We start from the raw sequence: 27,020 nt of genomic DNA, 5'->3' as shown, positions 1-27,020 counted from the left end.
AACAAAAAATGAAGTTGGGCTCCTACCTTGCGAAACGCTGACATGAGAGGTGTAATTTTCCTATTATCTGCAGCATCCACATCTGCTCCTGCTTGCACAAGCAACTGAACCACATCATAGTGACCACCATTAGCTGCCAACCACAGAGGCGTGTTTCCTTTCTTGTTACGAACGTCAATATGCGCTCCTCTAAAAAAGTTCAAGTGTGATCAAGTGAAACAAGGCATGAGTAAAGGTGGAAGTCAGGAAGATCATGAAAGACCAGAGTACAACTGGATATATAACTTTAAGTACTGATATCTAGTGGCTAGGGAAATTCTGTCCCTGAAATCTGCTGTTTAAGTCGCAACGTAGTGACACAGGGATTATTTAAACCTCCCTTACAGAAATGAACACTAGCAACCATGGGTCCTGCGAATTGTCATTAATGTGGTAACTACCCACAGGACTAGGCAGCCCCTGGAGATTTTAGCAGTGCATAGGGTTACGCCTGAAGAGCTCAAGAGCTACTTCCAGGCTTTGCCCCTCAAGGGACAGTGGGGAAACGCTCATGTGGCAACTGCTGGATTAATACACAGCCAACAGAGCTGCCAAGCCAGACACTGTTTGCTTACCTCTCGTCCCAGCTGCCTGCTTAGTTTAAGTAACACTGGAGTAGCAGGATACTCCAGTAACACACTGGAGAGCAGGGCACAGATACATCTTACTTCCAAAGCTGCCCATTCCCTTTGCTCTCGGATGTACAAGGCAACGTAAATAAGGGCACCCTCACTACAGAGGAATACACCTACGGAACAAATGTGCTGCTAATGGTAAGAGATAATTTACCGATTAATCAGGAGCTCACAGAACTTGTAGTGACCCTTATCTGCTGCAATTGTTAAAGCTGTATCTCTTGAGGAAGGCACAGGTGGAGCATTAACATCCGCTCCTTTATCAAGGAGAACCCTTCCAACCTCTGCATATCCTCCTGAAGCTGCTTCCATCAGAGGTGTGAGACCAGTCTGTGCAAAGAGAATGAGTTACACAGTGTGAAATTTGTACAATATACTTTGGGTGAGACATAAATGATTTCTACACAGGGAAATCGGATTTTTTATTTAGCTGTTTATATTTAGTTTAGGAGCCTAATTTCAAGCAGTCTCTTTCTCAAACAAAAAACCAAAACAAACCAAAAACCAACAAACCAAACAAAACAAAACCAAAACCCAAATATTCTCTTGGGCTTTCATTTATACAAACCCAGGCAAACTGTTGACTAAATACCACCAGATACCTGTCTGAACAGCAAAATCAAAGTTTAACAGGATCTCTAAAATAGGGGTTACAACAGATTCAAATGAAGACACAAGTGTTTCTACGAAAATGCTCAGGAACTGGCTTTGTAGCTTTTCTCTAGCCTCCCTTAGCGCTGAGACTGATCTGGCCCAACTTAGTTGCCAGGCTAAACTGTTAAATAAACTTATACCAGCTGCTAACATGCCCAACTGACCATTTGAGAGCTGGCTTTTATCCATATCCCCTTTTCTCCAGCCACAGTCATTCCAGAAGCAGGCGGGGTAGACAGACACAGCAATTATTTCAGCAGCCTTAGGAGTAACCAAAAATTCCTTTGTGCTGGGGAAATCAGTCTGGCTGTCTACACAAGCTTTAAGCTTGCTTTATGGCAGGAGACACAAAGCTGTCCCAGAGTACCAAAGGATGGGACCTGTGGAGCATTTCAGAGGCACAGAAAGTCACAGTACTGAAGCCACGGGTTTGACAGCAACGTAAAAGCTTTACAAAGTTTGCACTACTTCTGTTGTAGACAAGAAATCTGAGAATCACTATAAGCAACACTATTCTCTTTCTGTCTAGACTTAACTCACAAGTAAAAATATGTATATATGTTCTGTTAATGAGTATCACGTCAAGCTTAAACCCAGAAAGTTTCTCAGTACTACAGAACAAGAGTCCATTTGAGGCTCATTAGGAACTCAGAAGGACTAGTCATCTTTTTCCCTAATGCAAAAGCTTCATCATTATGGATGCTTTTTCTTTTTTTTTTTTTAAAAAAAAAAAAAAGAAAGAAAAAACCCCACACAACTTATTTCAGAACATTTAGTAAGTCCTCTGAGCCCAGAGAGGCTCCAGCTAACAGGAAAATCTGATGAAACTTGACAACTCTGCAAAATCACCTGTTAGAAATAAGTCGTAAGGAAAGGCAATTCACATCCTTACCTTTGCCCTGTGCTCGACGTTGGCCTTCCTGTCCAAAAGCAGACTGACCACCTCTGCTCGGCCCTGGAAACAGGCCAGGGTGAGGGCCGTATTCCGGTTGGTCTCAATTTGGGCGTTAATATCAGAACCCATATCAAGCAACAGTTTCACAGCAGGTACGTGGCCATTCATGGCAGCCAGCATCAGGGGAGAAATACCTAGCTTACTGCCAGTCCTAAAGGGAAAGAAACAAACTGCAGTTCCCAGAACCGGAGGAATGCTCTGGGAAATGTAAGTGTATTTAAAAGGAACAAAATGTTTTGTTGTAAGCCAGAAAGGAACACATAACACATACAAATATAGACACTGACCTAAAATACTAGCAGTTTTGAATCGATTAGGAGAAACCATCACAACAACTACATGCAATAGACAATTACAGTTTATAAACAATGAAAATACATTTCAGCTTTCAGACATTCAGATGGCTGAAGTACACACGTCTTAAACAATGTATACTAAAAATCAAGGCTGCATATCTGATCCGTTCAGAAAAAACATGCTACTAGCACAAGCTGCAGTTTTAACTTTCTCTAGTGAAACAATATCTGTAAATTTTCTTAAAATGAGTAAAGAGGAGGCTTAAGATACATAGCTGTGTAAATTTGTTCCTCTTATTGAAAAAGCCGGCTTCAAACAAACACATAAAGCTGCCCCGAGTGCTCTGGCTGGTTTCTTTACTCAATTCTACTGGAAATAAGTTTGACTTCTGGATCCCAGAATGGTGAAAAAGGGAAAGGGAAGGAAAAAGGTTGCAAACTATACCAATCCCTTAAGATTTAGGTATAAAGTTGGTGATAGTTAAAGGCAATTTAAAAGCACTACAATAACATGAACATAAAGGATAATATCAGCGTAGAATGGCTGCAAGGAGGTCTGAAAGCGCTAAAGACTCCAACCTATGTCTCAGTAGGTGGCCAGCAATGGAGTATCTGTGCTACACTGCAGTTCATCTGGTGTACACAGCACATTACCTTGAATTAATTTCAGCCCCGGCATTAAGAAGAATTTTGATGATATTAACATAGCCACCAGATGCAGCAAGGCTTAATGGCGTATAATCAGACACATTCCTATGTTCTTTATTTGCTCCCCGGGCCAACAGCAAATCAACAACCTGAAAAGACAGCGTGCATGTTAGCAGACGTACTGTGGCCTTTGCTATTATCTAGGAAGCAAAAGGATGTTATCACGTGTTCAAACCTTCCAGTATGCTATCAGTTTTCATTGTCAACAGATAAGAGTCTACAGAAAAACCTCTATCCTCTTGCGTTTCACTTTTGTATATGTGCTGCACAGACTTAGCGATTGATTAATACATCAGCTAATCTGCGTGGGTTGTAGCAGCTCAGCACTTGTCTTCCAGAAAATTTTACCTAATCAAAAATGCAAGGCTTTAAAGTGAAGCTCTTCCTGTGAATCTTAAGTTTGCAAACAAGGGATCTATCCCACTCCCATAAGTGTCTCACACTGTTTGAGTGGCTCTTTCAGGAACTCCCACAACTTTAATTCAGATGACACTTGAGCCAAGTTTGACCATCTGTATTATACTGTCTTTCCAACAAACCACATGGTAAAAATCAGACTGACTGATGTTTAACGGAACAAGCATGAGGAAGGACTTCTCTCCTTCATCACAAGCTGCTTAAGGGAAATAAAAAGGGGAAAAATTAAAACATTTCTGGTGATGTTCAGCACTTCAGTGGGCCTCATTTTACTACTAATATAGGCTAGGTGATTTTCAAATAAGGCAGAAAAAAGGCTGCCTCATAAATTGTTAAGCCCGAAACATAAAAGGTAGATTCTGGCATAAGGGAAAAAAATAAAGAGGAAGAACAAAAGACTTAAGTAGTTCAATAAGTGATGCTATCACGGGCCACAGTGATCTTTTTTTTTATTTGTGAGCAGCACCTTTACTGTTAAATATCTGCAATTCAAAAGTCAAAGTGGAAACTTTCCAATTTTGGCCAACTGTTTTAATCCTTACAAAATCCAAAACTTACCACTCCCGTATCTGGCATAGAGCCCTTTGCCATCCCCATGCCAAGCTAGTAGGCCCACGACTGAAGTACGAAGGATTTAACAAATTTTATTTGGGAAAAATAAAAAAAAAGAAAAAGCAGAAATGATCTTGAAAGACTAATATAATATGCCCTGCATTTCACCTGCACATTACCACTACAACCATGTACTGCCAACCCAAAATTCCAGTTTTTGGCCTTGTGTGCCTGCACCGGCTGTTTTAGTTTTGAGAGTGGGGAGGATGCATAAGGAAAGTGTTTAGTGAATAGAGTTATTCATTAAACATCTCTACCTCCCTCACAAAAGTACTTATCTTGCAAGGACACATTGACAGAAGAAAGACCACAAGTTATAACAACCATTAGCTAACAAAACTGGGATAGCCAAGGGAGAACAGAATAAATTCCCTTTCCTCTTGGAAGAGAAAAAAAAGACTTAAATTACCTACACTTAGGTTAAAAGCCTTCCAGGAAAAGGATGATTTATTATACCATCAACAAAAAAACAATGTACAAAATCTATCTAAAAAACACAATTCAAACCCATTGAGGACAAATATGTCTGTACCTCTTGGCGTCCACCAGAGCATGCCAATGAAAGCGGAGTATCCTTTGTGCGCTCAGACTGTGCTTCTATATCCCCTCCTTTGTCTAGTAGAATTTCCACTACGCCAACATGCCCAGCAGTTGCAGCCAGAATCAAAGGCGTAAAACCTAGTAGCAAGAGATCATGTTAAAAGCAACGAGAACCTCGAAAGTATTCTTAGGGAGTAAAATGCACAAAAGGGGTAATTCACGATGACTTCTGTTGATCAGGCATGTCTTCCTCAGACTGAGGGTATCCTGGTATAGGTCACAATCTCGGGCCCTTTCCTAGCACTTTTCTGACCCCGATACATCTAGGTACTGATTTCAGCCAAATACAATTAAAGGCTTTTCAAAAGAAATCTAAACCCTACTTGCACTGGTCAGTTTGGATTAAGTTCCAACCAACCCATCTCTTTAGAGAAGTCATGGCTTTCCACTTAACTCCTGTTCAATAAAGCTCCAACTAGTGAACACATCCGCACTGCACATGTTGCTTATTTCCAGAGGTCAATGTGAGTTCCAAGGAGAAGGGTACGGTGGTTTTGTTCTCTCAGCTCTAAAAGATTTGAGATTTTGCTGAACTCTGTTTTTGGGAACAATACAACACACAACCAGACAACTGCTCCCCATTAGCTTTGTCAGCCAAGATTTGCTATTTACCCCCATTAGACACTCTATCTAGAATGCTAAGGTCTTTTGTAGAGGGTGAATCGTAAGGACAAAAGTGTTTCACATTTTACAAATCTGCCTAAGATATGACTCAGATGCACTTCCTTTCAAAAATACAGATAGAAAGTCATGCAGTAACATTGGCTTTCTACGGCCAGTATTTCTACGTGAAGTGCAAGAATGCAATTCTACTTTTTTGCAAGCGTTGTTAATTTTCTGAAGATAAGAATCCCAATTCCCAATTAGAAAGTCCCTGTTTCAAGTTGTAGTTCATGGTCAAACTGTTTTACGGTTTTAACTTACCCTTCTTGTCTCTGTGTTCAATATTGGCACCACGTGCTATCAGTACAGACACAAGTTCTTCATGACCTCCCGCACATGCAAGGGTCAGAGCAGTGTCGTGATTACTTTCAGTCTTCGTGGTTGGGAAGAAAAAGAAGCAGACATTCAAAAATTAAAAATACATTTACAAGAGAACATTAACATTTTCAGGACAGTACTAGATTAAAGTTTTTCCTTTTGGCAAACCCCCACAAGACCAACTGCAATTACTCACGTGTGCATCGATGTCAACTGAAGGATACATAGGGAGCACTGACTGCGAGGGCACATTGCTGGCTGCCTGTGAGCATGGCTCCGGTGTAGGGGATTCGGTAGTGTGCGAGGAGCTGGTGGAGCCACTGGGCACTCTGCTATTCACAGCTGAAAAGTAACACCGTGTTATTAATCTGCTCTTAGGAACACCACATTTTATTTGAAAAATATTTAATCCCGTAAAATTGCAATGGTCTAATAGCAATACGGTAATGGGGGGGGGGGGGGAAACAAATTAAGTGTTCCTAAAACCAAACAAGTTGGTGTCTTATGCAAAGAAGCTTTCCGGCAGTTAAACAGTGTAAGTATCGTCTCCAAACTGCATAAAGTTAGACAATAATTTTATGAATTAGTCTGTACGCATTACGAGTATGAATTATGAAGATTATTAGTCACCCTTTTCAAATTGTAACCTTCACTGTTAGAGTTCAATCAAATGCTCAGTCTAAGCAGGCAAATGATTTATCACTAAAACACAAACCTCACGTTCAGAAATACAGTCTCATTCCGGAATTCAGAATTTTTTCCACATAAAGGTTAGTGCACACCTAGTCTCCAGAGGAGGTCTTCAAAGCAAGATGACTGACAGCAATATACACCATTTAATCATGTCTCAGAGTTAAAGCAACCCAGGAAGGGTGGAAGAGAAGCAGACAGGAGGGGGCAGTCAACAAAAATAAGAAACCTAAAAACTGTCTGTGCTCCCTACAATTTATTCTGATTGATCCATAGCCTGTAAGAGATTTCATCTTGAAGATCTAGCGCAGCTCAGGGACACAAGGAATTCAACTTTATCTTATTTTAAAAAAAAAAAAAAATAACAATTTTAAAAAAAATGATAATTGAGAACCAAATTTTATTTAACTAGTTTGAAAGGAAGCTTTACCAGAACAAGCAGAGTAATACCCCTGCCCATACGTATCGTGGGGCCAAGAGCTCTGCCTGCCTTTGTAACCAAAGGAGAGTCTGAGGGGAGCCCAATCTAAGGCTCAGTTGGGATTACTTGTCGGGAAGGTCTAACAAACCTATGCAATAGTGATGTACTGTAACTACAGCGAGCCACGCTAATATAGCGGTCAGATTTGACAAGTACTGTCACTGCTGGGTTGCCAAATTTCTACACTGTGCAGCCTCATTAGACAGAGTATCTGGTTAGCTTTAATTATTCCAAAACACACAGTATTTTGTAGCATTCCTGGAACACGCAGCTGATGGAAAACACTAACAACTGCAGGTAAGAAATAAGCAGCAGCATTTTGCTTTTGTCCAAGTGTTTCAAGCAGTCAGGGAAGATGACGGATGAACTCAAATCTGCATACAACTTCAGGAGAAATTTTTGCAAACCTTTCCCAGCTCAACCTTCCGATTTCATTGACAGATTACACACCAGCAATTACTCACAGGAAAATGGTGCAGATGGAAAAGTCTTAGAAAAATCCTCAACATGACCACTAATATCACTAATTCAATCTACAGGACTGCATATGCGCCACAAAGGAGGAACAGATTGGAGCAGGTTTAGATGGGTCACTTCAGCTGGGTTCTGGAAACATGGGGGGGCTTGCCACTGAAATTATGGGAGGTGACAGTTTTCACGTGTCTTTTCTAAGTAAAGTATTCCCCTTGGCACGCAGGCAAAAAACAGCCCGAACATTTGGCTACCACATTGAAGCAACAAAGCATTGCACCTGAATACAGAGTACATTTTCACTTCATGTTACAACCTTCCCGAGCAAACCAGGTTCGTATTAAAAGTTTCAAATATAAAAGCTCCCACACTTCATCTGCTTACTATGGATTACCACTTATAGCAGCAGATGAGCATTAATTAACGCAATACAATTGTTTTCTTGCTCAGTGTACTGAAGTGCAAGACAGTAATTGGATTTCTAAAGATTACTCTTTCAAAAATACAATACAACAAATCACCCTGTTAAGGACTTACTTTAAATCAAACTGGTTCCTCGAGAAAGACACTGGCTCAATGCTTTCAGATGTTGCAACTACAGACATAGCTAAAACCACGTGCTTGTACTGCGCTGACAAAGCAGGGTGCGCAGAGGGACTCCCCTTCCGCCAGGTTAAGGGTCCTTAATGCAATATATTCAGTGTTGCTGTTACAGGTTCCTCAAGTTCTCTACATTTCGTGACCACGACTGGAAATGTCCAAGTATTTCTTGCATACTTTAGATTTTTATCACGTGCTTGAAACATATGAGTGTGCACTAAGCACTTCATGTGCACAGTAACAACGATGTCAAACGTGAGAGAGAACACCAAAGGCAGTAGAAATGCAGATAAACCCTGCGCTGATACCCCAAGCTCTCATTTAAAATAAAAATCTAATAACAAATAGTCCTACAACACCCATTGATTAATCACCCCCTCAATAACTACTGAGTTTACAACACTGCAGGATTTTTTAAAGTGGAATTTTCTATTTTCTTAGTGTAGCTGACAAGCTGGCCCAATGGAGCATCAACGTCATTCGCGTGGAGCAAAGCACACCTGAGAACTTCTGCCTCCAGTTTCATGGGGCTGATTTAGCTCAGCCTAAATTACACAACAACGTGTAGGTGTTTAACTAAAGAAGACCTTGCAGCACTGGTTCCAACACCCCTTCGCATACATATGTATGAAATCAGAGTTAACTCGTATTTCCCCAAGTCCATTTCTGGATTACCAACCTCATGGGAGGTGGGGCAGCTACTGCTCCCGCAAAACCCATCCAGTGAGCCAAGGTTGTCCTACTGACAGGACACAACGGGAGAGCAACCTCTCTGCTGCTGCCTCCCGCGACTCCAAGGGGAAAGGCTAAGTGGAGGGCATAAAACCAACAGGGGCTGAGGGGGTGGGACGGGGACACAACGATCACCTGCAGCATCTCTATGCCGCGCCACAGGATTTAACAGACTAGAAAAATGCATGACTGTCACCCTCTGAGAAGACAAGGGGCGAACCTTTCCAATGTGCAGATTGCTTCCTACTCAAAAGGCATTTTGTCTTTTCCCTGGGAAGGGTACCGATAAACACACTGATAGGCAGGCATTGATTAAAAAAACAAATAAAAATAAATTTTCACAATGTGTAACTCAGATCTTTACAAAATACCTATTTTGTAACATAGGTTTTGGATGTTTCCAGAGACTTCAATATTTAAAAGACTTAAATTAAAAAAAGAATTATTCCACACACAACAAAATTCAGGTTCCCCACATTTAAGATGGGCTTGCAACTTTCCAAAGGGACTTTCTTTGAATCTGTGTGAAGTGGAAGACACAGAAAGATGATGGGATTAGAACATCTCTCCAAAGACACAGAAAAAAAGTTATGAAAAAATATCACAGGAACCATAAGTAAAACAAAAGGGAGCAAGAACTTGGTATTTTATCTAAGTATGACTCTGGAGGCACTGGCAGAACCTCAAGCAAAGCAGCTCCGGATGAGCTGCAGTCTGGAACTGCATCTGCCTAACCGTTGCCATGCCATGAGCACGGATGTTCAGCAATACGGGACTTGGATTTCACTTCCCCTTTCCTCAAAGGAACTGGGATTTTCAGGACAAAGGAAACAATCCTTTTCCATGACTGAGCAGTCTTTCAGCCTGTCCACACAGCTGCTCAGTAATGTATTACTGCACAGAGGCTTTTGCACATTGGTAACTGTGTCTCATTTCCTGAGGCATCATTTCTCCCTCCGGATTATCCTAGTAACCAGTTTTACTCCAAACAGCAATCCTAAATACAGTAACTCAGATGTCACCTTCCAAATCATGACGTTAAAATACCACAATGCTCTATAACCAACGACAACCAGAACTTCAGAGCCAAATAACCATTAATAAAGTTTCTCAAAACACGCCTGGAATTTCAGTATACAAATGGGAGCTCACAGGAGGACAGTCAGCCAGAAGCACACAGAGATGCCACCTCCTGATTACAAATACCAGCCCAGTAGAACAAACAGGAATAAAAATATTCCAACTAGAGATAAAAAACAGCAACAAAGAAAAAGTTCATCTTGAATAACCTAAAAACAGAAAAAAAAAACCACTTTAATTCAGATATAGCAAACTAAGAAATCTACTACAGTAAATGCATAATGTGAACTGAAATGAAATTCCAGCTATGCAAGATGCTTCGAGAAACCAAATGTGTACCTAGTAGTGAAAATGACATTACGTCCTCTTCCATTGAAAGACATGATCCAAAAATAATTTATTGCTTTCCCACTCTAAACTGCACAACTTCTGTACTACTCCTGTAAACCACATTAAAATTTTTACTGTAATAAATCACATCTTCAAAGACAGGATTAGTTGCAAGATTTTTGCTTCATAGAATAAAAGAATGGTCAGGGTCGGAAGGGCCTTCTAGAGCTCACCCAGTCCAAACCCCCCGCCAGAGCAGGGGCACCTACAGCAGTTGCACAGGACAGCGTCCAGGTGGGTTTGGAATGGCTCCAGAGTGGGAGCCACCTCTCTGGGCAGCCTGTGCCAGTGCTCTGCCACCCTCACAGGAAAGAAGTTCCTCCTCGTATTAAGATGGAACTTCCTATGTTCAAGTTTGTGCCCGTTACCTCTTGTCCTCTCACTGGGCACCACTAGAAAAAAGACTGTTCCCATCCCCCTGACACCCTCCCTTTAAGGATTTGTAAGCATTAATAAGATACCCCCTCAGTCTTCTTTCATCTAGACTAAAAAGACCCAAGTCCTCCAGTCTTTCCTCATAACAAAGATGCTCCAATCCCCTAATCATCTTCGTAGCCCTCTGCTGCACCCTCTCCAGCAGTACCCTGTCCTTCTTCAACTGGGGAGCCCAGAACTGGACACAATACTCCAGATGCAGCGTCACCAGGGCAGAGTAGAGGGGGAGGATGACCTCCCTCCACCTGCTGGCCACACTCTGCTTGATGCACCCCAGAATGCCATTCGCCTTCTTGGCCACCAGGGCACATTGCTGGCCCATGGGCATCCTGTTATCCACCAGGACTCCTAGATCCCTTTCCACAGAGCTGCTCTCCAGCAGGTCAGCCCCCAACCTGTACTCATGCATGGGGTTATTCCTCCCCAGGCTCAGTACCCTACACTTGCCCTTGTTGAACTTCATAAGGTTTCTCTCTGCCCAACTCTCCAGCCTGTCTGGGTCATCTGGACAGCACATCTAAACCAACTCCACTACATGTAAAATGTTCTGGAGTAAAAGAGCTGCTTCATTTTGAGGTTTTACCTGTCTTTCCAAAGGTTACTCAGTTACTTCTGCGTAGCTTTATGAAAGAGGGGACTCAGGTACACATCTACCACTGACTGCCAGTGAGACTGCCAGTGAGACTTCCAGCCCTTCGCACCTTGACATCGACCATCTCAGCACCTAGCAGCTGAGAAATTCTGCCAGCAGACCGGCAAGCTAAATACTCCAGTTATATATTTTGTCACAATTAAGTCAGACAGCAAAAGAAAGATTTGAGGCTTTGCAGAAATGCAAGTTCTCTCTTACCACTAGTCTCAGCTAAGTCTTTGACAAACCTGCCTCTTACGTGCCCACTGGTGAGAGCAACAGTAAAATGTATTTCAGTGCAGAGGGAAAAAACGATTTAAGATTTCTGTTCTTCTGAAGCAGACCCAATACAAACTGGAATACTCAGCAGTAATAAAAATGTTCATACCTCTTCAAACTGGAAGAGGGGAGATTTAGACACCTGGTCTAGTGGGAGGTGTCCCTGCCCAGGGCAGGGGGATTGGAACTGGATGGTCTTTAAGGTCCTTTCCAACCTAAACCATTCTGTAAAAAAACAAGAGTCACTCCACACCATTACTGCAGCTCCACCAATGGTACCATGATCTTGGGGGACACTTCAGCGGCACTCCTCCAGGGGACAGACTTCCCAACCACCAGGCACAACCCTGTAACATCTGGCATCTGTAGCACGCATGTAAAAATCACATCTCGCAACAGTTTCTATGGCTCAAAATTTCTGTATAAAATTAAGGACTAATGGGCAAGTTTGTGGAAAAAGGTCAAGTGCATTTTAAATATGGATCAGAGAGTTTGGAGTATGAGTACATAGATTTAGTTTGGTTTTAAATGCAATTAAATTTGAGATACAGCAGGATTATCATTTACACAGGGGTCAATCTCTTTTCCACAGTCCGGATTTCAAAAGTGAGCAAAATACCTAATTCTCTTCCAACTATTTCTTGGGGGTGGGGGGGGTGGGGGGGGTGGGGTGTAAAACAAACTTACGAATTTCAGAAGAAAATATATTTCAATAAAGCAACATGAATACATTTTTGCAGAAGCCTCTGGAACTGGACAACTAAAGTTTCCTTGAGTTGCGTTTCTGTAAATATTTGTAGAAGAGCATGCTTTTGTATCAATTTTTGAGATGAGTAAATCTCATTTCTTAGCAAAAATATGCCTTTAATTACTTAGCAAAACCAGTAAACAGCTGCAGAAAATGAACCAATGTCTATTCAAGGGGGCTTTTAAAATTGTTTTTAAGATAAAGTTTTTCTGGTTGTTTGCAATCTTTTCCAAATGGCACAGTTCTCGCACTCAGCTGACAGAAGCAGGTTTTCATTTTGGCTGCACTGAATATCAGAGGTGCAATAGGCAGCTGCTCGCCGTGGAAGGGCACACACCGCATGATCTTGGGCTGGAGACATTAAACCATCACCAACAGGATCTGCTCCAGAGATTAAGCCCTTGTTGATCACGTTTTGCATTAACCATTCAAATTTCCCTCCTCACACACTCCAGTATTAAAGCTTGAGTAATAAAAATCCAGAATAATCCAAATGCATTTTTGGTTTAGTGTTGGCTACCTACTCTGAATAGCAGTGTGGATTGATGGAGGGAGGCACATCATGCCAGAACTGGGGGGACTACGACCAGTTCACTAATACAAGAGGGTTTCTTTGAATTGCACTGTACAGCTGAGGGAGCTGGTGCGACACACCACACTATTCCACCAACTGTGGTTTCCCTGGGAGGTTGCACAGTTGCAGGTTGTCTCGACTGGCATGAGCTTGGTGCAGTTATCATTCTAAAAGTTCACAGGAATGGCTGGCAGAAGGTCTTACCACAGGTTTCTACAACCCTGAAATGAACTTTAGAGGACAGGGCAGTGACACCAGAGAGGCAGGGTGGGAGACATGAAAATAAGGGCTGAGGGACAGACACAAGGTGCAAAGAAAAGTTGAAAACCACCAAATTTAAAAAAAAAAAACAACCAAACAAAACAAAACAAAAAAAAAACAACCTACAGACCAAACAACACTGGCTATATCCTACATACCTCCTGCAGCAAACATTATTCCCAGTCATATCCATGAAATTAAGTCAACCGAAATGATACCTCTTTTTCCACAAGGGGACTCACACAACCCAGTGTGTAGGAACTTCCATTCCTCTTCACACCGTTATCAGCAAATGGAAAGATGTTTGGAGTTTTGCTTTTCATGCAGATAACAGCACACGTTTTTTGCCACATAGCTAACAAGCAGATATTCCTGTAGAACACCTGGGGTTAGAGTGTCTTCTGAAAACACAAGCCATTACAGAACTGAGCAGTTGTGCGCGGATTCCAGGTTGTGTTTAAACTGTCGGAACACCTCGAGCAGCAAGAAGGACATATTTGTCCGTACAAGTGACAATAATTTGGCTTTTTCTAGAGATGGCTACCACACTGAAGAAAGTCACTGAGGTATAAGCCTGTATAGAAAATTCTACAGAAGATATAAAACTGTCATGCTTTCAGGTTTCCTAATGGGCACTACTAATCGCTCACGATAAGGCTTTTTAAAGAAGCACAGAAAAAGATGAGGCCAAAGGGGCTAAAACAGGTCTCCAGTACAGGAAGTTTTGCACTTTGGAAAAAAAGATATTTAAGAGTCTCATGTTAGAACTGGAAGTCACTGTTAGGATTAATAGCACTAATCAGGAACTTTATTCTTAAGCAAGTATTCCCCAGTTGGAAAACCCCAAGATGTTTTTGTAGGGAAGGAGACAGAGGGAAACTGAGCACACAAATTAATGCAAAAATAGGTATATTTCTTAACCCACCTGCTATTAGGTCATCAAGAGTGTCGGTAAGCGTCTGTGCTGGAGTGGCAACCATTAATCCGTCTGGTTCTTGAACTAAGAGCCCCTGCCCAGCAATTTGCTGCTGCTGTCCTACATTCTGCTGATTCCCTAATGCTTTCTGAAGTTCAAGAGACTCTGTCCCATTATAACCTATATTACCAGAAAAATTACATTGCGGTGCTGGCAAAGGCTGGATAGGGACAAACTCTATTTGTTCAGCAGGTGGTGGAGACTGTTGTTGCTCGTCATCTTTAGACAAGATTGTGTCAACCTGAGGTAACCCTGAAAAGTTATCCTCTGGCAGACCCTTATCTGCTTCCACTTCTGGGAAGACCCCTGTAAGTGGGCACTGCTGCTGCAGGGGAAGTGGTGTGTCTGTCTGACCTTTGGTCTCCAAATATTCTTTGGTAAACTGCTGTTGGGTTTTCATCTGCAACTGCCTTTCCACCTTCTGTAGCTCCTTCAATATTTTCTTCTTCTTCTGTACTTGTTCTTCTCTGTTCTTTTTAAGTTCTTCAATCTTATCTTTATTTAAAGGTTCACCTTGAATTAATTCCAATGATTTAAGTTGTGCTTTTTCAATAGCACTAATTCTCTGTCCAAGTTCATTCAGCTTGCCTTCAGTCTCTTCTACTATGCATTCCAAAGGCTGGTATGGGTGAAAAGGTGGCAGTAGGTCCTTATCTGCTACCTGCAGGGAACTTGACTTCTGCTTGGATGCACCTAAGCACATGAAAAATGTTTGAAAAAATGCCATGCTGAAGATACCCCAAACCTCCCTCTCACCCACCAAAAAAAAAAAAAAAAAAAAAAAAGAAAAAAAATCTTTACAAACCACCACTGCACATCTGGCAAACCACAGAAAGGTAAACCCTACACTCCATGTTAAGACAAGAAAGGACAAAGCACATAGCTGGAATTTGCAATATTGGTCCTAACATCCCTTTGAACACAGCTATTTTAATCTTAAGGAATAAGGGACCTTTATGGTTTCTGACATACATGACAATGCATCTGGGAAGAGAAATCAGCCAGAGCAGCAATGCAGTTTAAATAATTTACTGAGGTTCCACAGTTGTTCTGCCGTGCAGAGCAATTAAACTAAAACTAGTTTCCAGAGGCTAACTTCCAACAGCAAGGTTACAAGCAAAAGCAGTCTGTATTGGAGAGAAGACTAACTCTACAGTAAGATCAGTATTTTGAACTAGTATTTCTCCAAACACTACAGCATTCCACCTTTACACTACAAACAGAATCCTGCCAGTGCAGACTTCACGGACACAAAAGGGATTTTGAAGCTTTAGCACCTTTTTAACAGTTCTGAGATACAATTAACAGCTTGCTTGCTTCCCTCGCTCCAGTAACAAATGAAAAATTCTGCTCGCTATTATAACTTACAAAATAATGTCCAACACAGACCGAGTACAGAACACCAAGCCAGGGCAGCGCTTCTCTGAGCGCTCACTGCCCTCAAGCAACCCAAGGCTGCTTTCCTGAAAGCCACATCTGTGAAACCTCCAGACAGATCTTGCTAATAGGAATCTATTAAGTGCTGAAATTTTAATTATGACTTCAGCGTAAGAAACATTAATTAAAAATGTGAAAGGTTTTAGTGTGATCAAATAATTTCCTGCACTAATACTCATTTTCTATACCCACACAGTGATGCATGCAGGTTTAAAAAAAAACAAACAAACAAACAAACAAACAAAAAAAAAAAAACACACAAACCAAAACCAAAAATCATTTGAATATTTACAAAGCAGACTCATTCAATTAATCATTAAAAGAGGAATTACAGTTGTGTACAGTTTGAGCCATGGCTTAAAGTTACCTAAACATCACACAGCTAAGTGAAAGTCTGGATGCAAGAGCTAAGTCCCAGGTCAACCACCAACTCCGGAAGTTTCCTAAAACACAATTAATTTCTCTCTGGGCCTTCCTTCACCAAAATACTAATTCACAAGTGACTTCGTTTTGCTTTGCTGTCAAAACAGGAGTCATATACACCTCACTCTGAAAGGCATCTTTTTTTTTTTTTTTGAGGGACTAATTGAAAAAGCAAACAAATGCAAGAATTTTCTCTTAAAAGAGAATTTTCTCTTATAAAGAGAAAGAACAAATATTAAAATAGCAGTGAATCCACTCTGTGCTGAATGCCTTCACCAGGCTTTCAGGAGTGAAAGCAAACCATACCTCAATTTAAGGGAAACAACAAAAACGTGAATAACCCCAGGAAATAGCCCAGCATCCCACCAATACTGCAGACACCCTTCGGTGTGAGCCCTTTCTCCCGCGCAACGCTTTACACGGCTGCCTTGTAGGGGTCAGCAGCTCCAGCTGAATACCTCTTCCAACCACTACTGTTATTTTATCTCTGAACCGTGAGTCCCAAGACAATTTCTCAAAGACAATAAAGAATGTGACTAAAGATCAGCAATAACTTGCTTTGTGCTGGCTGGCAGATGTTTAGCTCAAGCCTCCTATCCACTGCTGGCTCTTTGCCTTTGTAGTGTACCTGGGGTTTATATGGTTCTCCTTTCATTTTAAAAAATGTGACTTACAATGTAAGTTTTGCAGACCACTCTTGGGGAAAAAAAAAAAAATTGCACTCACCAAAACTGCTTGTCTATATCTTTGTTAGAAACTAATAAAAGTCAATAGGTATCTTTTGAAGCTAAGCTGCTCCCCTGCTGAAGTAGCAGACATTATAGTAACCTAACTGCAAACTAACCCTGCTTTTAGGGCGCGAGTAAGATGGGAACCCTTTGTGCTGCTCAGTTTAATGTCATTTCTAAGGTTACCGTATCTATCATTTCCACCCTAACGCAACACGTTCCCACAACCTGGCAGCTCTGGACAGTTTCCATCACTCTGCAGGAAAGAAAAGCTGCAGCTCAAAGAGCCCCCAAATAATAAAATACCAATATTGTCCCTCTCCATGAAGTCCCACCTGGGGACAACACAAGCCTGTCACAGGAAAACCTTCCTACAGGCACAAGTGAAAGCAAAGAGCAGAAGTGCAGCCTGGACTGGTCTCACAGTGGGCAGTGCTCTGCAGACAGCGGTTCCCACCAGGAAGAACCACGGGAAGCTGGGACAATTTCTGAAGACAGGTGCTGGGAAACCAGCAAGTGAAGAGCTGGGCTCTCAAGTTCCAGAAGAGGTACCGAGATTTACTTTAACCGACTCCTACTTAGTTAGCAGGGCCGCTTTTCAGGTTACAGATCACCTTTTCTGTGCCCAGAAAATAGCACAACCTCTAACCTTGGGGATACTGGAAGATGACGAGGGGTAGGAAGAAAGATCTAAGCTTGACATGAACAGTGGAACAGCCAGTTCAACCCAGCGATGGAGAAGACGCTGTTGGTAGCTTTGAATATGTAAACACTGTATTATAATAATATTGGAAGTATTTCAAAGTATCCATTTCCTGGTTTATCCAAATCTCTTCTATATTACGATATCCTGAAAAATACTGTGCCCATTTTAGTCAATAATTATGAACAAGACAGTACTTTATACTTTCACTTTTGAAACACCTAAGCACAGTAAGACTTAAAAATCAAATCATTGGCCAGATCGTGGTTACTGTAGCTTTTTTTTTTATTTTTGTTCATTTATCTTTTTGGTGGAGCGTCCATCTTCTACACAACCAACCTACTACAAAATTAAACCTAGCAATATTAAGTAGTCAATCTAGCCCCTAAAGCAAATGTTTTGGCAACTTTTAAAAGACTTGTTTAGTATAGAGTAAAGACTGAGGATCAATGAAATCCAGATGTTGCTACACACATACCACCTGCCATCAGGTAATCATGATTACAGGACAAAGAATTGTTCAGTTGACAGAAACCCCAGAGTGGTTATGGGCACGCCAGGAAAGCCACAGAGTAAGGAAATGACCGGTTGCCAATTTATTTTGTGAACTGCAGGTAGCACCAATTTGCTCTTTTATTTATATTTCCACATTCCCACAGGTTCTGGTCCCTAACCTGACCAACTCAGCCTTTGCCACCATTCCTGCAGAACATGCACACGTCTTCAACCAGTTTTCTGTCCAACACACACGACTCGGGTTAAGAGCTACTCTGCACAAATGCAGCTTCCCATCCATTTGTCTGACTCCTTATTCTCTCCAGGAGATGAGGTAAATGTCTCCTACGGAAACCCCCTGTACTTCTCCCGTACGCTGTAGATAATGTCTTTGGTACCTGAGTTGCAATAGTGAGTTCCCCCAGATAAGCCTCCCCCGAGCCCCATTAATGGTCTCTGGAGCACCCAGTCCACGGAGGACACCACTACCAGTTTTTAATGCCTTCTGGCTGCAAGTAACATTTAAAGGTCCTCAACACTGCGAGCAAGGGTTTGGAGGAGTAACCTTTATATTGATAGTCCTCAGGTGGCTCTCCTAAGCAATTAAACTCTTCTAATTTAAACTTGCTTAAACCACATTCACTCTTTATCGGGTTGCTGCCTGTAAACAAGGCTGATACCGTATTTCATTCTGAATGCTTATGATTCTCAAGGAACTTGCTCTTCTAGCCCTGACTTCTAATCCATCAGATGTCATCTTCTCACAAGAAAGAAATAATTTATATGCCCTTTCACAATGAATAGAGCAGCACAAGCGAGACGCTACTGTTCCAAAATAAGTCTGCCTAAAACAAGCGTATTGACCCCAAAGACTATTTGATGTACTGTCTACATTTGCGAACACCCAAGTGACAGCCTTGTACTTGACAGCAGCACCACAGGCAGGTGCTTGCGCTGTCCTCTGCAAGTCTGAGGCTGAGATATTTTCCTAGAAGGAAGTGTCCAAGAACCACAAAATAGATAAATAATTTTTTTTTACATAAATGAAGCCTCGTTCAGATCTTACCCTAAAAGCACTAACTGATCAATTAGCAAGGACAGACATTTGTTGTATTTTAGAGCAAGCAACAAAAGTTTAAGAAAAATCACTACTTTGTTTTTCAGGTCTTTTCAGAAAATTAAAAAGACCAAAGGTTTGTTTTTACAATCCATTATACTCTTCAGGAAGTTTATGTCAACAGAACTTGCGTTTCAGCTTAGTGGTTTTCATCTTGGCCACCACCTGAAACAGTTATAATCTACTTTACTTTTTATTAGCTGAAATTCTGGGACTTGTTGACAGCTCCTTAATTTCTAGAGTTGTTAAATGGAAAAAAAAAAAAAAACCACAACCAAAAAAACACAACCAAAACCAAAGAGCGCACCCAAATCCCAACAGTAAAATTCCAAAAGACTTTTCCAACATAAAAAATGACAGCAAGAAAAAAGTTAACTGTGTGATACACATTTGTACATTCAAATACATTTTCTCTGCTGGAACCAATACCTAGTATATAAATCTGTATGAATCGCCACGTCACCGTGATAGGCAACATTACCTAGAACTTAAAAAAAAAAAAAAAAAAACCCAAACAAAAAATACCCCACAAAACAACCAACAAAAAAAACAAACTCAAACTCAACCTGTTCCTCACTTCACAAAAGGCACATGTCGGGAAGCATCTATCCAATCTATCCATACTAAAATCTCTGTGCTTTGTTAACAGAATTGCTTGTCCACTATTCCTGCACTTCAGGGGTTTTTGAAAAATCTGATTTCACTCAGAAGTTGAGTTTGCAGTTTCAGAAGTTGAATTTGCAGTCTGCAATTAAAATTCACCAGCCTGTCAACTGGAATAGGATGAACTCAATATTGAGTTTTCCTGAAAATTCTGTGTGTTTAACTGTAATTCACATCAGTAAGAAACTCAGCTCTAAGAACCTGGGGAAACAATTGGTCAATCCACAGACACACAAATGCAAAGTACAATACTATATAATTGGGCAACAAAAAAAATAGCCTACTTTTCCCAAGTAAATTCATCTGCTATATTGTTTTTAATACATACTTAATTCTTCTGTGTAAAGAACAGGATGTTTTGTGGAGGGCTGAATGAGCAGGTGAGTTTCTACTTTCACTACATTCCTCCTGCAAACCGTGCAGTATTTTTGCCAATCTTTAATTGCTCCTGTAGCTGTTCGTATGGAAAACTTGCAGGGAATAAGTGCAACGATATCCAACAGGCAATGGTTATATGGCTGAAACCAAGCAAAGCTTAACTCAATTTTGTGACATTCAAAAATTTGAGTTACTTTCCAATCTTAATCTTCGCAAGTTCCCTCTGGTGGCTTGACAGAATCTAACAGGAAAATTGCTGAGATGTAATTAAATTAGTCTGTGGCAAGCAGGTGGAAGCTTCGAAAGAGTGAAATTTCACAAACCACCATGAAAAGATTTTTAAACACTTGTGCTCTTGGGCACCTACAGGTGTCTTGTTTTTAAATCATCTGCCTGCATTGCTAAAGATTCATATAAGAGAATAACAAGTCTTGTAAGAAAGTATGAGTGAAGTTGGAAAGCCATGAGATATGGACTGCTACCTTTCTCTTCCTAACTCATTCCAGGTAACTGGGTCAGCTGCTGACCCAGGCAGAAAATACAGAGGAAAAGGCAAGAGTTAATCAGATGTTGAAACACATGAAACAACGACCAGGCAGCTGGACTGTACAGCAGAGAAGTCTGAAAGGAGTCAGAATGGAAAAGCAAAAGGATCAGCTTGCTTTTTTAATGCCTTCACCTCAATGAGAACAATATAATCTTTCTAGTTCTACTGTTAACCTGGCCCCTATCTCAATTAAATCACGCAATGTATGAGATCTCTGCCAGAATATAACTCAGTAGTAGACATAAAAGTCAGATATTGGAGTAAATAATATTTACTGAGCTTGTAGCTATTGAAGCTACGTGGAGTTTGCTTTTCTTTTCTTTCTCCGAGACATTAGACTGTTCGATTTAGCATGAGGACACAGAGGATACCATATATTGAAGGTCTAACTTCAAAAACCTTACAGATTCCAAAAATCCTACTCAACTTTAAGGGAACTGTTGGTCTCCTTCCCAGGGATCAAAGGCAGACGTGGGTAGCTTTCACGTGAATAACTTAAGTCTAGTAGGTCTTGTGGAATTCTAAAACCACACGCACCCCAAATGGGAACCGCGCCAAGTTTTTTCCACAGTGTTCTAAAAACACACCGTGGATTCACGCCACAGTGCTCACCAGGCACGCTCTGCCAAAGACAGAGGCAGAATCACAAACACAGCTGGGACTTTCAGAGCCCATTCTTATTAAACATGAACTTGCATTTACAAACCAGACAAGATCATCAACCACAACACTATTCCACCAGCTGATTTCCTGAAGAAATCCAACAGCGTTCCTTTCGACCATTCCACATGCTGGGCACCGAGACGCCCTGGCTGCAGGGAAGCAGACGCAGGGGCACTTGGAGCTGCCTCACTGCCGCTGCGCATTACACCCCTTTCAGCGTAAAGCAGAAGACACCCTCTGGGCCTGCAGAAATAGCCCAGCTGGTTTTTTTAACAGCCGCAAGACTGTGTGTTGCGCTGCTGCATGGGAATTGCCGCTGGCTGCCGAGCAATTGTGACCATGTTGGAGCGAGGGCAGCAGCAAGTACACAACGCCAAGGGTGGGATCTCCTGCCTCCCTCCACGGAAGCAAAGAGAGCTGAACTTCACTGGGATTTCACTTTTACATGGACACAATAGACACGTGCTAAAGGCAGTGCAATCCTTCCTAAGCACGTAAGAGCTGAGGTCTGGTCAGTCCCCTGAACTAATTCCGCTGCTTCTTTCACCTGATTTTTCTTCAGCTCTTTAGGAGGTTACCATCCTCGCGTATCACATTTATCTGAGCCCCTCTAGATCCACTGTCAGCTCTGAAATGTTTCTCTCTTCAGTTGTTAAACATCGATATTAAACCTTTGCCAAATTAATTATTCAAATGGCAACTATTCCATATGCCTTCTTACTTTACTAAAGAAGAACAATGTAATTCCAAATTAGACCATAAAATCCTCTTGAAAAAAACTCACACCATATTTGAATCGTAACAACAACACACAAGTGCATTCTAGTTTTACACTCAACTTGCCCAGAACTCTTCAGGGAACAAGTTATTACTATTGCATTTCTTGCAAAACTAATACAGGTCCTTAAAACCTAGACTGCGCTGAGGTTAAGGCAGCTATGTGCTCCTCTCCTTCCTCCAAGCAGTTAAGAGTTTATACAAAAACTCAGGGGGCCACTTCTAATGTGAAGGCAAGAAATTTGTCTTCCCCAGGATAAACAATTTTGTTACGTAAGAAATCAAGGCTGTTCTCCCCCTCCCCACACCACGGAAATAATGAACATGCCTTTATTCACACCCTCTTTTGCCCCTCGTCTCCCAAGAAGTCTAACGATGAAAAGTGTGGTTTATTAAAGCCATGTGTGTATAACAAGTTAAGAACGGAAGTTCAGCAAAGAACTCCAACTCTCTGGCAGGTAAAGTAGCAGAGTGGTATCACTGCAGCGATCACACAGTGTTTATCACAAAAATACCATTCTTCCTCTAAAGATCTGAGATACACAAAAGCTTTGCACACAAAGTTTTCAGGGGTACTTCATCAGCCCCGTGACACGTTTCAGACTGCTACACCTCTTGCAGGGCATCACAGATTAGTTTCACTGACAGGCATGAAGCATGTCCTGAAACACTGAGAAAAAAATAGATGTGTGCCAGTTCCACCACCACTGTTGAAAACGTGCCTAAAGTACACACTGAGATTTGCAATAAGGTCTTTTATAATGAGAGCTATCTCTTGAACTGCAATCAACTATTTGCTTTTCATAATTTGATTAAATAACATGAGACTTCAAGCTTATAACTTTAGTACTCTGGCTCAGTATCCACTAATCTCTCATTGATCCCCATGCATCACAAAATGTACTTTCAGAACACTAACCCACCTCACAACACCCAGTTAATTGTAAGGGCACACATGCTGGTATATAGCTTTCTGCTGTTTTATTTGAACCACAACTTGCATATTCTTTTCATTTGTTTGGTATTCGTTTTTATGAAATACAAAATATCGAGTGTTGCACATCCTAGGACAATTATAGAATAACTGCATTTGAGAAGTCACCCACATGGCACATATGCACGGAGAGAGTCACATCTGCACACTTAAACATCATTAGGTACACAATTATTTTCTCTCTCATTATTTGTGCCCCTGGGTTTGTTTTTTTTTTTTTTTGTTTGCTTGTTTTAGGAAGCACTGCACACTTCCAGAATAAAGGAATTAAGTAAAGCTAGCTAACAGAGCTTTGGATACTATTAATATTTAATATCCCTGCCCAAAACCGTAAGTCATTAGGAGTTGCAGTTCCTAACTTTCCCCTTGAGAATCTGCTTCTCCTTCTGATCTGACTTAGCAGACATTAATTTGTTACAGAACACATAGCTGTAAACGAACTGCTAAATTTGCCATTTAATGACTGCAAATAGTTTTAACCACTCAGTTCAACCATGGTGAAAGCAAAAACCCTGATGTTATGATTACTTACAAGAGTACTATTCCTAATACAAGAAAAATTCTCCTGTAAGGAGATCTGCACTGGCATTTTATAGTGCCAACATGTTTGCATTGCTACTGTAGGAACAGAAAAAAGTTGATATACCAAGTTCATGGATAATAGTGGCAACTATTCTAGACGACCAATGTACAATACTCAAAAGTTAGCACCAAACCTAGAGTTTATTAATGTTTATCAGTCTGCACTGTGGCAGTTACCACAATCATTTTCTTCGAAAAAAATTAGAATAAGCATAATTCTAATAAATTGGAATAAGCATAATAAAATTAGAATACTCAGTGTTGCTATTCTACAGAACACAAGAAAATAAGCAAAAACTATGTGCTACATAAAATACTTTAAAATTACACTTCATTAGAGGTTTTCAGGAACTGACGAAGTGGACTATACTATGCATAAGCTCTAATAAAATTGTCCCCAGCCTATCCAGTTTCCAAATGCATATATTCTCTGAGTGGCCACATACTAACCTTTCACCACTCCCAAGAGAGGTGGCGAGTTCTCTTGAGGGGTTCTGTCAGGTTCCTGGGGAGGTACAACCATAGCAAGCGTATGCACTGGGACACGTGGAACCTTCAAAGAAAGCCACAGACACACACGCAGGTTAAAAACATCCTTTGGAATCGACCAGATCTCGAAGTGCTAATACAAAGATACATTCCTACATCAGACATCCATTCCACTCTTCCCCAACTGTGTATGCTACACTATCTCTTGGTAGGACCTGTCCCGTGCTATTTTATTGTGAATAATATGTCCAAGTTGATTGTGTCGCTCTTCACAAAATCCCAGGCTCTGACGGCTGGAAAACTGTTAACGTCTTTAGGCTTTTAATCAACTAGCTCCACTGGAAACCTACCTCTCTAGCCTGCAGAATTCTAAATTTACACAATGTATTTTCTGTCATATAACAACCAAAATCAGGGGTGCTGTCACAAGGGTTTAGAACTGTTGACACAAAATACTGAGAGAACACAAACAAGAAAATACTGTTCTGTTGAGATACTAGGTTTGGGACTATCCCATCTAAGGGAACCAAGTTCACGCATTCTTCAGGACGCTGCAGACAACAACCATCAACTCTCTCACTCGCTACCATTTTCAAATGCAGAGACTTTTTAAAATTCTTTCCACTGTGTATGTTCACACCTGAATTAACTTCACAAGTTAACTACTAAGGAAGTGTTCCTTGGCAACATTCATGGTGACATTAAAAAAAAAAAAAAAAAAAAATCAACTCCTTATGCCTTACCTGAGACTGATCCTGAGACGGAGGTGTAAGCTGAGACAAGTCTGCTGCAGGAACCGACAAAACATTGTTTGGGTAATCCAGCAAGTAAGAAACAACATTTGTATGTCCTCCTTTGGCAGCTTCAATGAGCATTGTGGAACCATCCTGAAATGAGATTTTGGAAATAAAAAGCCAGAAGATGAATTTTGCTACCTGGTGTAGCATGTAAGATACGAATTAGACCATTTAAAATTGCACAACTACTAATCCTTTAAGTCAACTACATGGCTCTTTCAGTACCTATGACAAACGCATACTTTTAAGTGAATACCTTGAGCCGATGAGTAGGATCTGCACCATGAGCCAGGAGAAGCTCCACAACTGCCAGGTGGCCTCCTGCACATGCCAGTGACACCACCGTGTGGTCATTATTAGCTGTAGCCCTGTTAACGTTGGCACCTATAAAGAGAAGATCTCAGAATCAAACACAAGGGAATTCATTTTAAAAGAATGTATCAACAAGTACAGCGTTGTCTGGAATAAATTTTTCTCTTTCTCTTCTAATCTTCCTAATTCATACACACTTTTAGGGTAAAAGCAAGGGATTTTGAGTAACTGACGGCTTCTACACTTCATCGTCCTCATCTTATAAAGACAAGGCAGTAATGACAGTAACGGTAGGCCTTGTAAGTGGTAAGAGAAGGGGAACACTTGTGGTGTACAAAGCACATTTTCATTCTAAGCACTTATCAGTATCACTACATGGTGCAATTTTTACTGTTTCAGACAGTACTTGAGGATGTATGTTTTCTAAAGGAAGGAGTGCTTTTCTTAAGAAACTGACGATATTTGCCATACTTCAAATCTATTCATTAATCAATACAACAGAGTAGGAAGAGTAACTAGCAAAATATTTGTGATTCATTGTATCATGAACTAAATGAAATTCAAAAAACCCTTAACAGTTTGACAAATGCTGACAAATCATAGCCAGATTAATTTTGAAGAAGGATCACAAACATGCAGAATTGTAAAGTGGCACTTTAAGTTTTTAAATTAATTACTTAAACTGTATTTTACCTTTGCTAATAAGGAATTGCACAGTGCATAAATGACCCGCTCGCGCAGCCTTCATTAGTGGGGTTCTCCCACCTTCAGATTCATGTTCCTATTGTAAAGAAGAGATAAGATGTATAAATTGGCAACAATTACACCACTGTTTTAGGTTTTGAACGATCTCATGATGGGATCAGAAGTACCTGTATCAGTAGAAAATATATCTTATAAGCTGACTGTAATCAATATAAACCAGCTAGAATCCATTTTCACGTTACCTTAAATAATGAATCACACTGCCAAAAAGATTTAAGACCAAATCCACACTGTTATCACACCAGAAAATTTCCCCACGTACATACCCCTTTTTATTTTAGTGTTCAAACACAGAGCACACTTGAGAACAGTAACGTCTTGTTTCCTCCTCAAAAAGGGATGACTAACACAAATATCACCCAGCATCAGTACACAAGTAGCTATGAACTGATGTGCTGCCACATGCTGCATGCCAGACCTTTAAAATCCCAATAGCGTCTGAAGTGCAGGCAACATTTTTAAAATACACTGAAGAGAATCAGCAATAAAAACGAGGCAAATGACTGCGGGTCACAAAAAGTATGTGAAGAGGAGGATTGGAGATTTAAGCAGAATGACAACGAAAGGATGATACAAACCAACAAAAAAGAACGGATGACAATTTTCTATTTTCAAATGTTTCTGAATACTGGAAGGATGTGGTTGAATACAACTGTATTAGAGAAGTTACAGAGCTAGAAAATTTGCCTGCTATGTAGACATGATCAATACCACAAAGAATGCTGACTAATACATATCAACCCTCCCTCCCACAGCAGCAAGGGGAGAGAACATCATCTTCCTGGGAGTGCTGGTATTTGTGCTCTGAATATTCAGTCTGATCAATATTATACTGGGACTGGGGGGGGTTTTAATTAAGTATCTGGGAAGCCAAGCTTTAAATTCACTATTTACTTCTGGAATTG

The 27,020-nt window shown here is 40.9% G+C and overlaps 1 protein-coding gene across 2 annotated transcripts in view; it reads right to left on the bottom strand.

Annotated features, from left to right (window-relative positions):
• Positions 1 to 27,020, bottom strand: part of ANKHD1 (ankyrin repeat and KH domain containing 1) — a gene marked incomplete at its 3' end in the record, with an annotated part of 130,738 nt that overhangs the window by 26,243 nt on the left and 77,475 nt on the right. For both annotated transcript variants that reach the window (XM_082490157.1, XM_082490158.1), the window contains 12 exons: positions 26,044 to 26,131; positions 25,295 to 25,422; positions 24,985 to 25,128; positions 24,203 to 24,305; positions 14,195 to 14,938; positions 6,094 to 6,239; positions 5,841 to 5,952; positions 4,849 to 4,994; positions 3,234 to 3,376; positions 2,221 to 2,434; positions 829 to 1,004; positions 27 to 189 (listed from right to left, as the gene is read on the bottom strand). In XM_082490157.1, coding sequence (XP_082346283.1) covers positions 27 to 189; positions 829 to 1,004; positions 2,221 to 2,434; positions 3,234 to 3,376; positions 4,849 to 4,994; positions 5,841 to 5,952; positions 6,094 to 6,239; positions 14,195 to 14,938; positions 24,203 to 24,305; positions 24,985 to 25,128; positions 25,295 to 25,422; positions 26,044 to 26,131 — 2,307 coding nt within the window. The remainder of the gene's footprint in view (positions 1 to 26; positions 190 to 828; positions 1,005 to 2,220; positions 2,435 to 3,233; positions 3,377 to 4,848; positions 4,995 to 5,840; positions 5,953 to 6,093; positions 6,240 to 14,194; positions 14,939 to 24,202; positions 24,306 to 24,984; positions 25,129 to 25,294; positions 25,423 to 26,043; positions 26,132 to 27,020) is intronic.

The sequence above is a fragment of the Vanellus vanellus genome, assembly GCF_965231255.1.
Source record: "Vanellus vanellus genome assembly, chromosome: 13".
Lineage (NCBI taxonomy): Eukaryota > Metazoa > Chordata > Aves > Charadriiformes > Charadriidae > Vanellus > Vanellus vanellus.
This window is presented reverse-complemented; position numbering and strand designations above follow the sequence as displayed.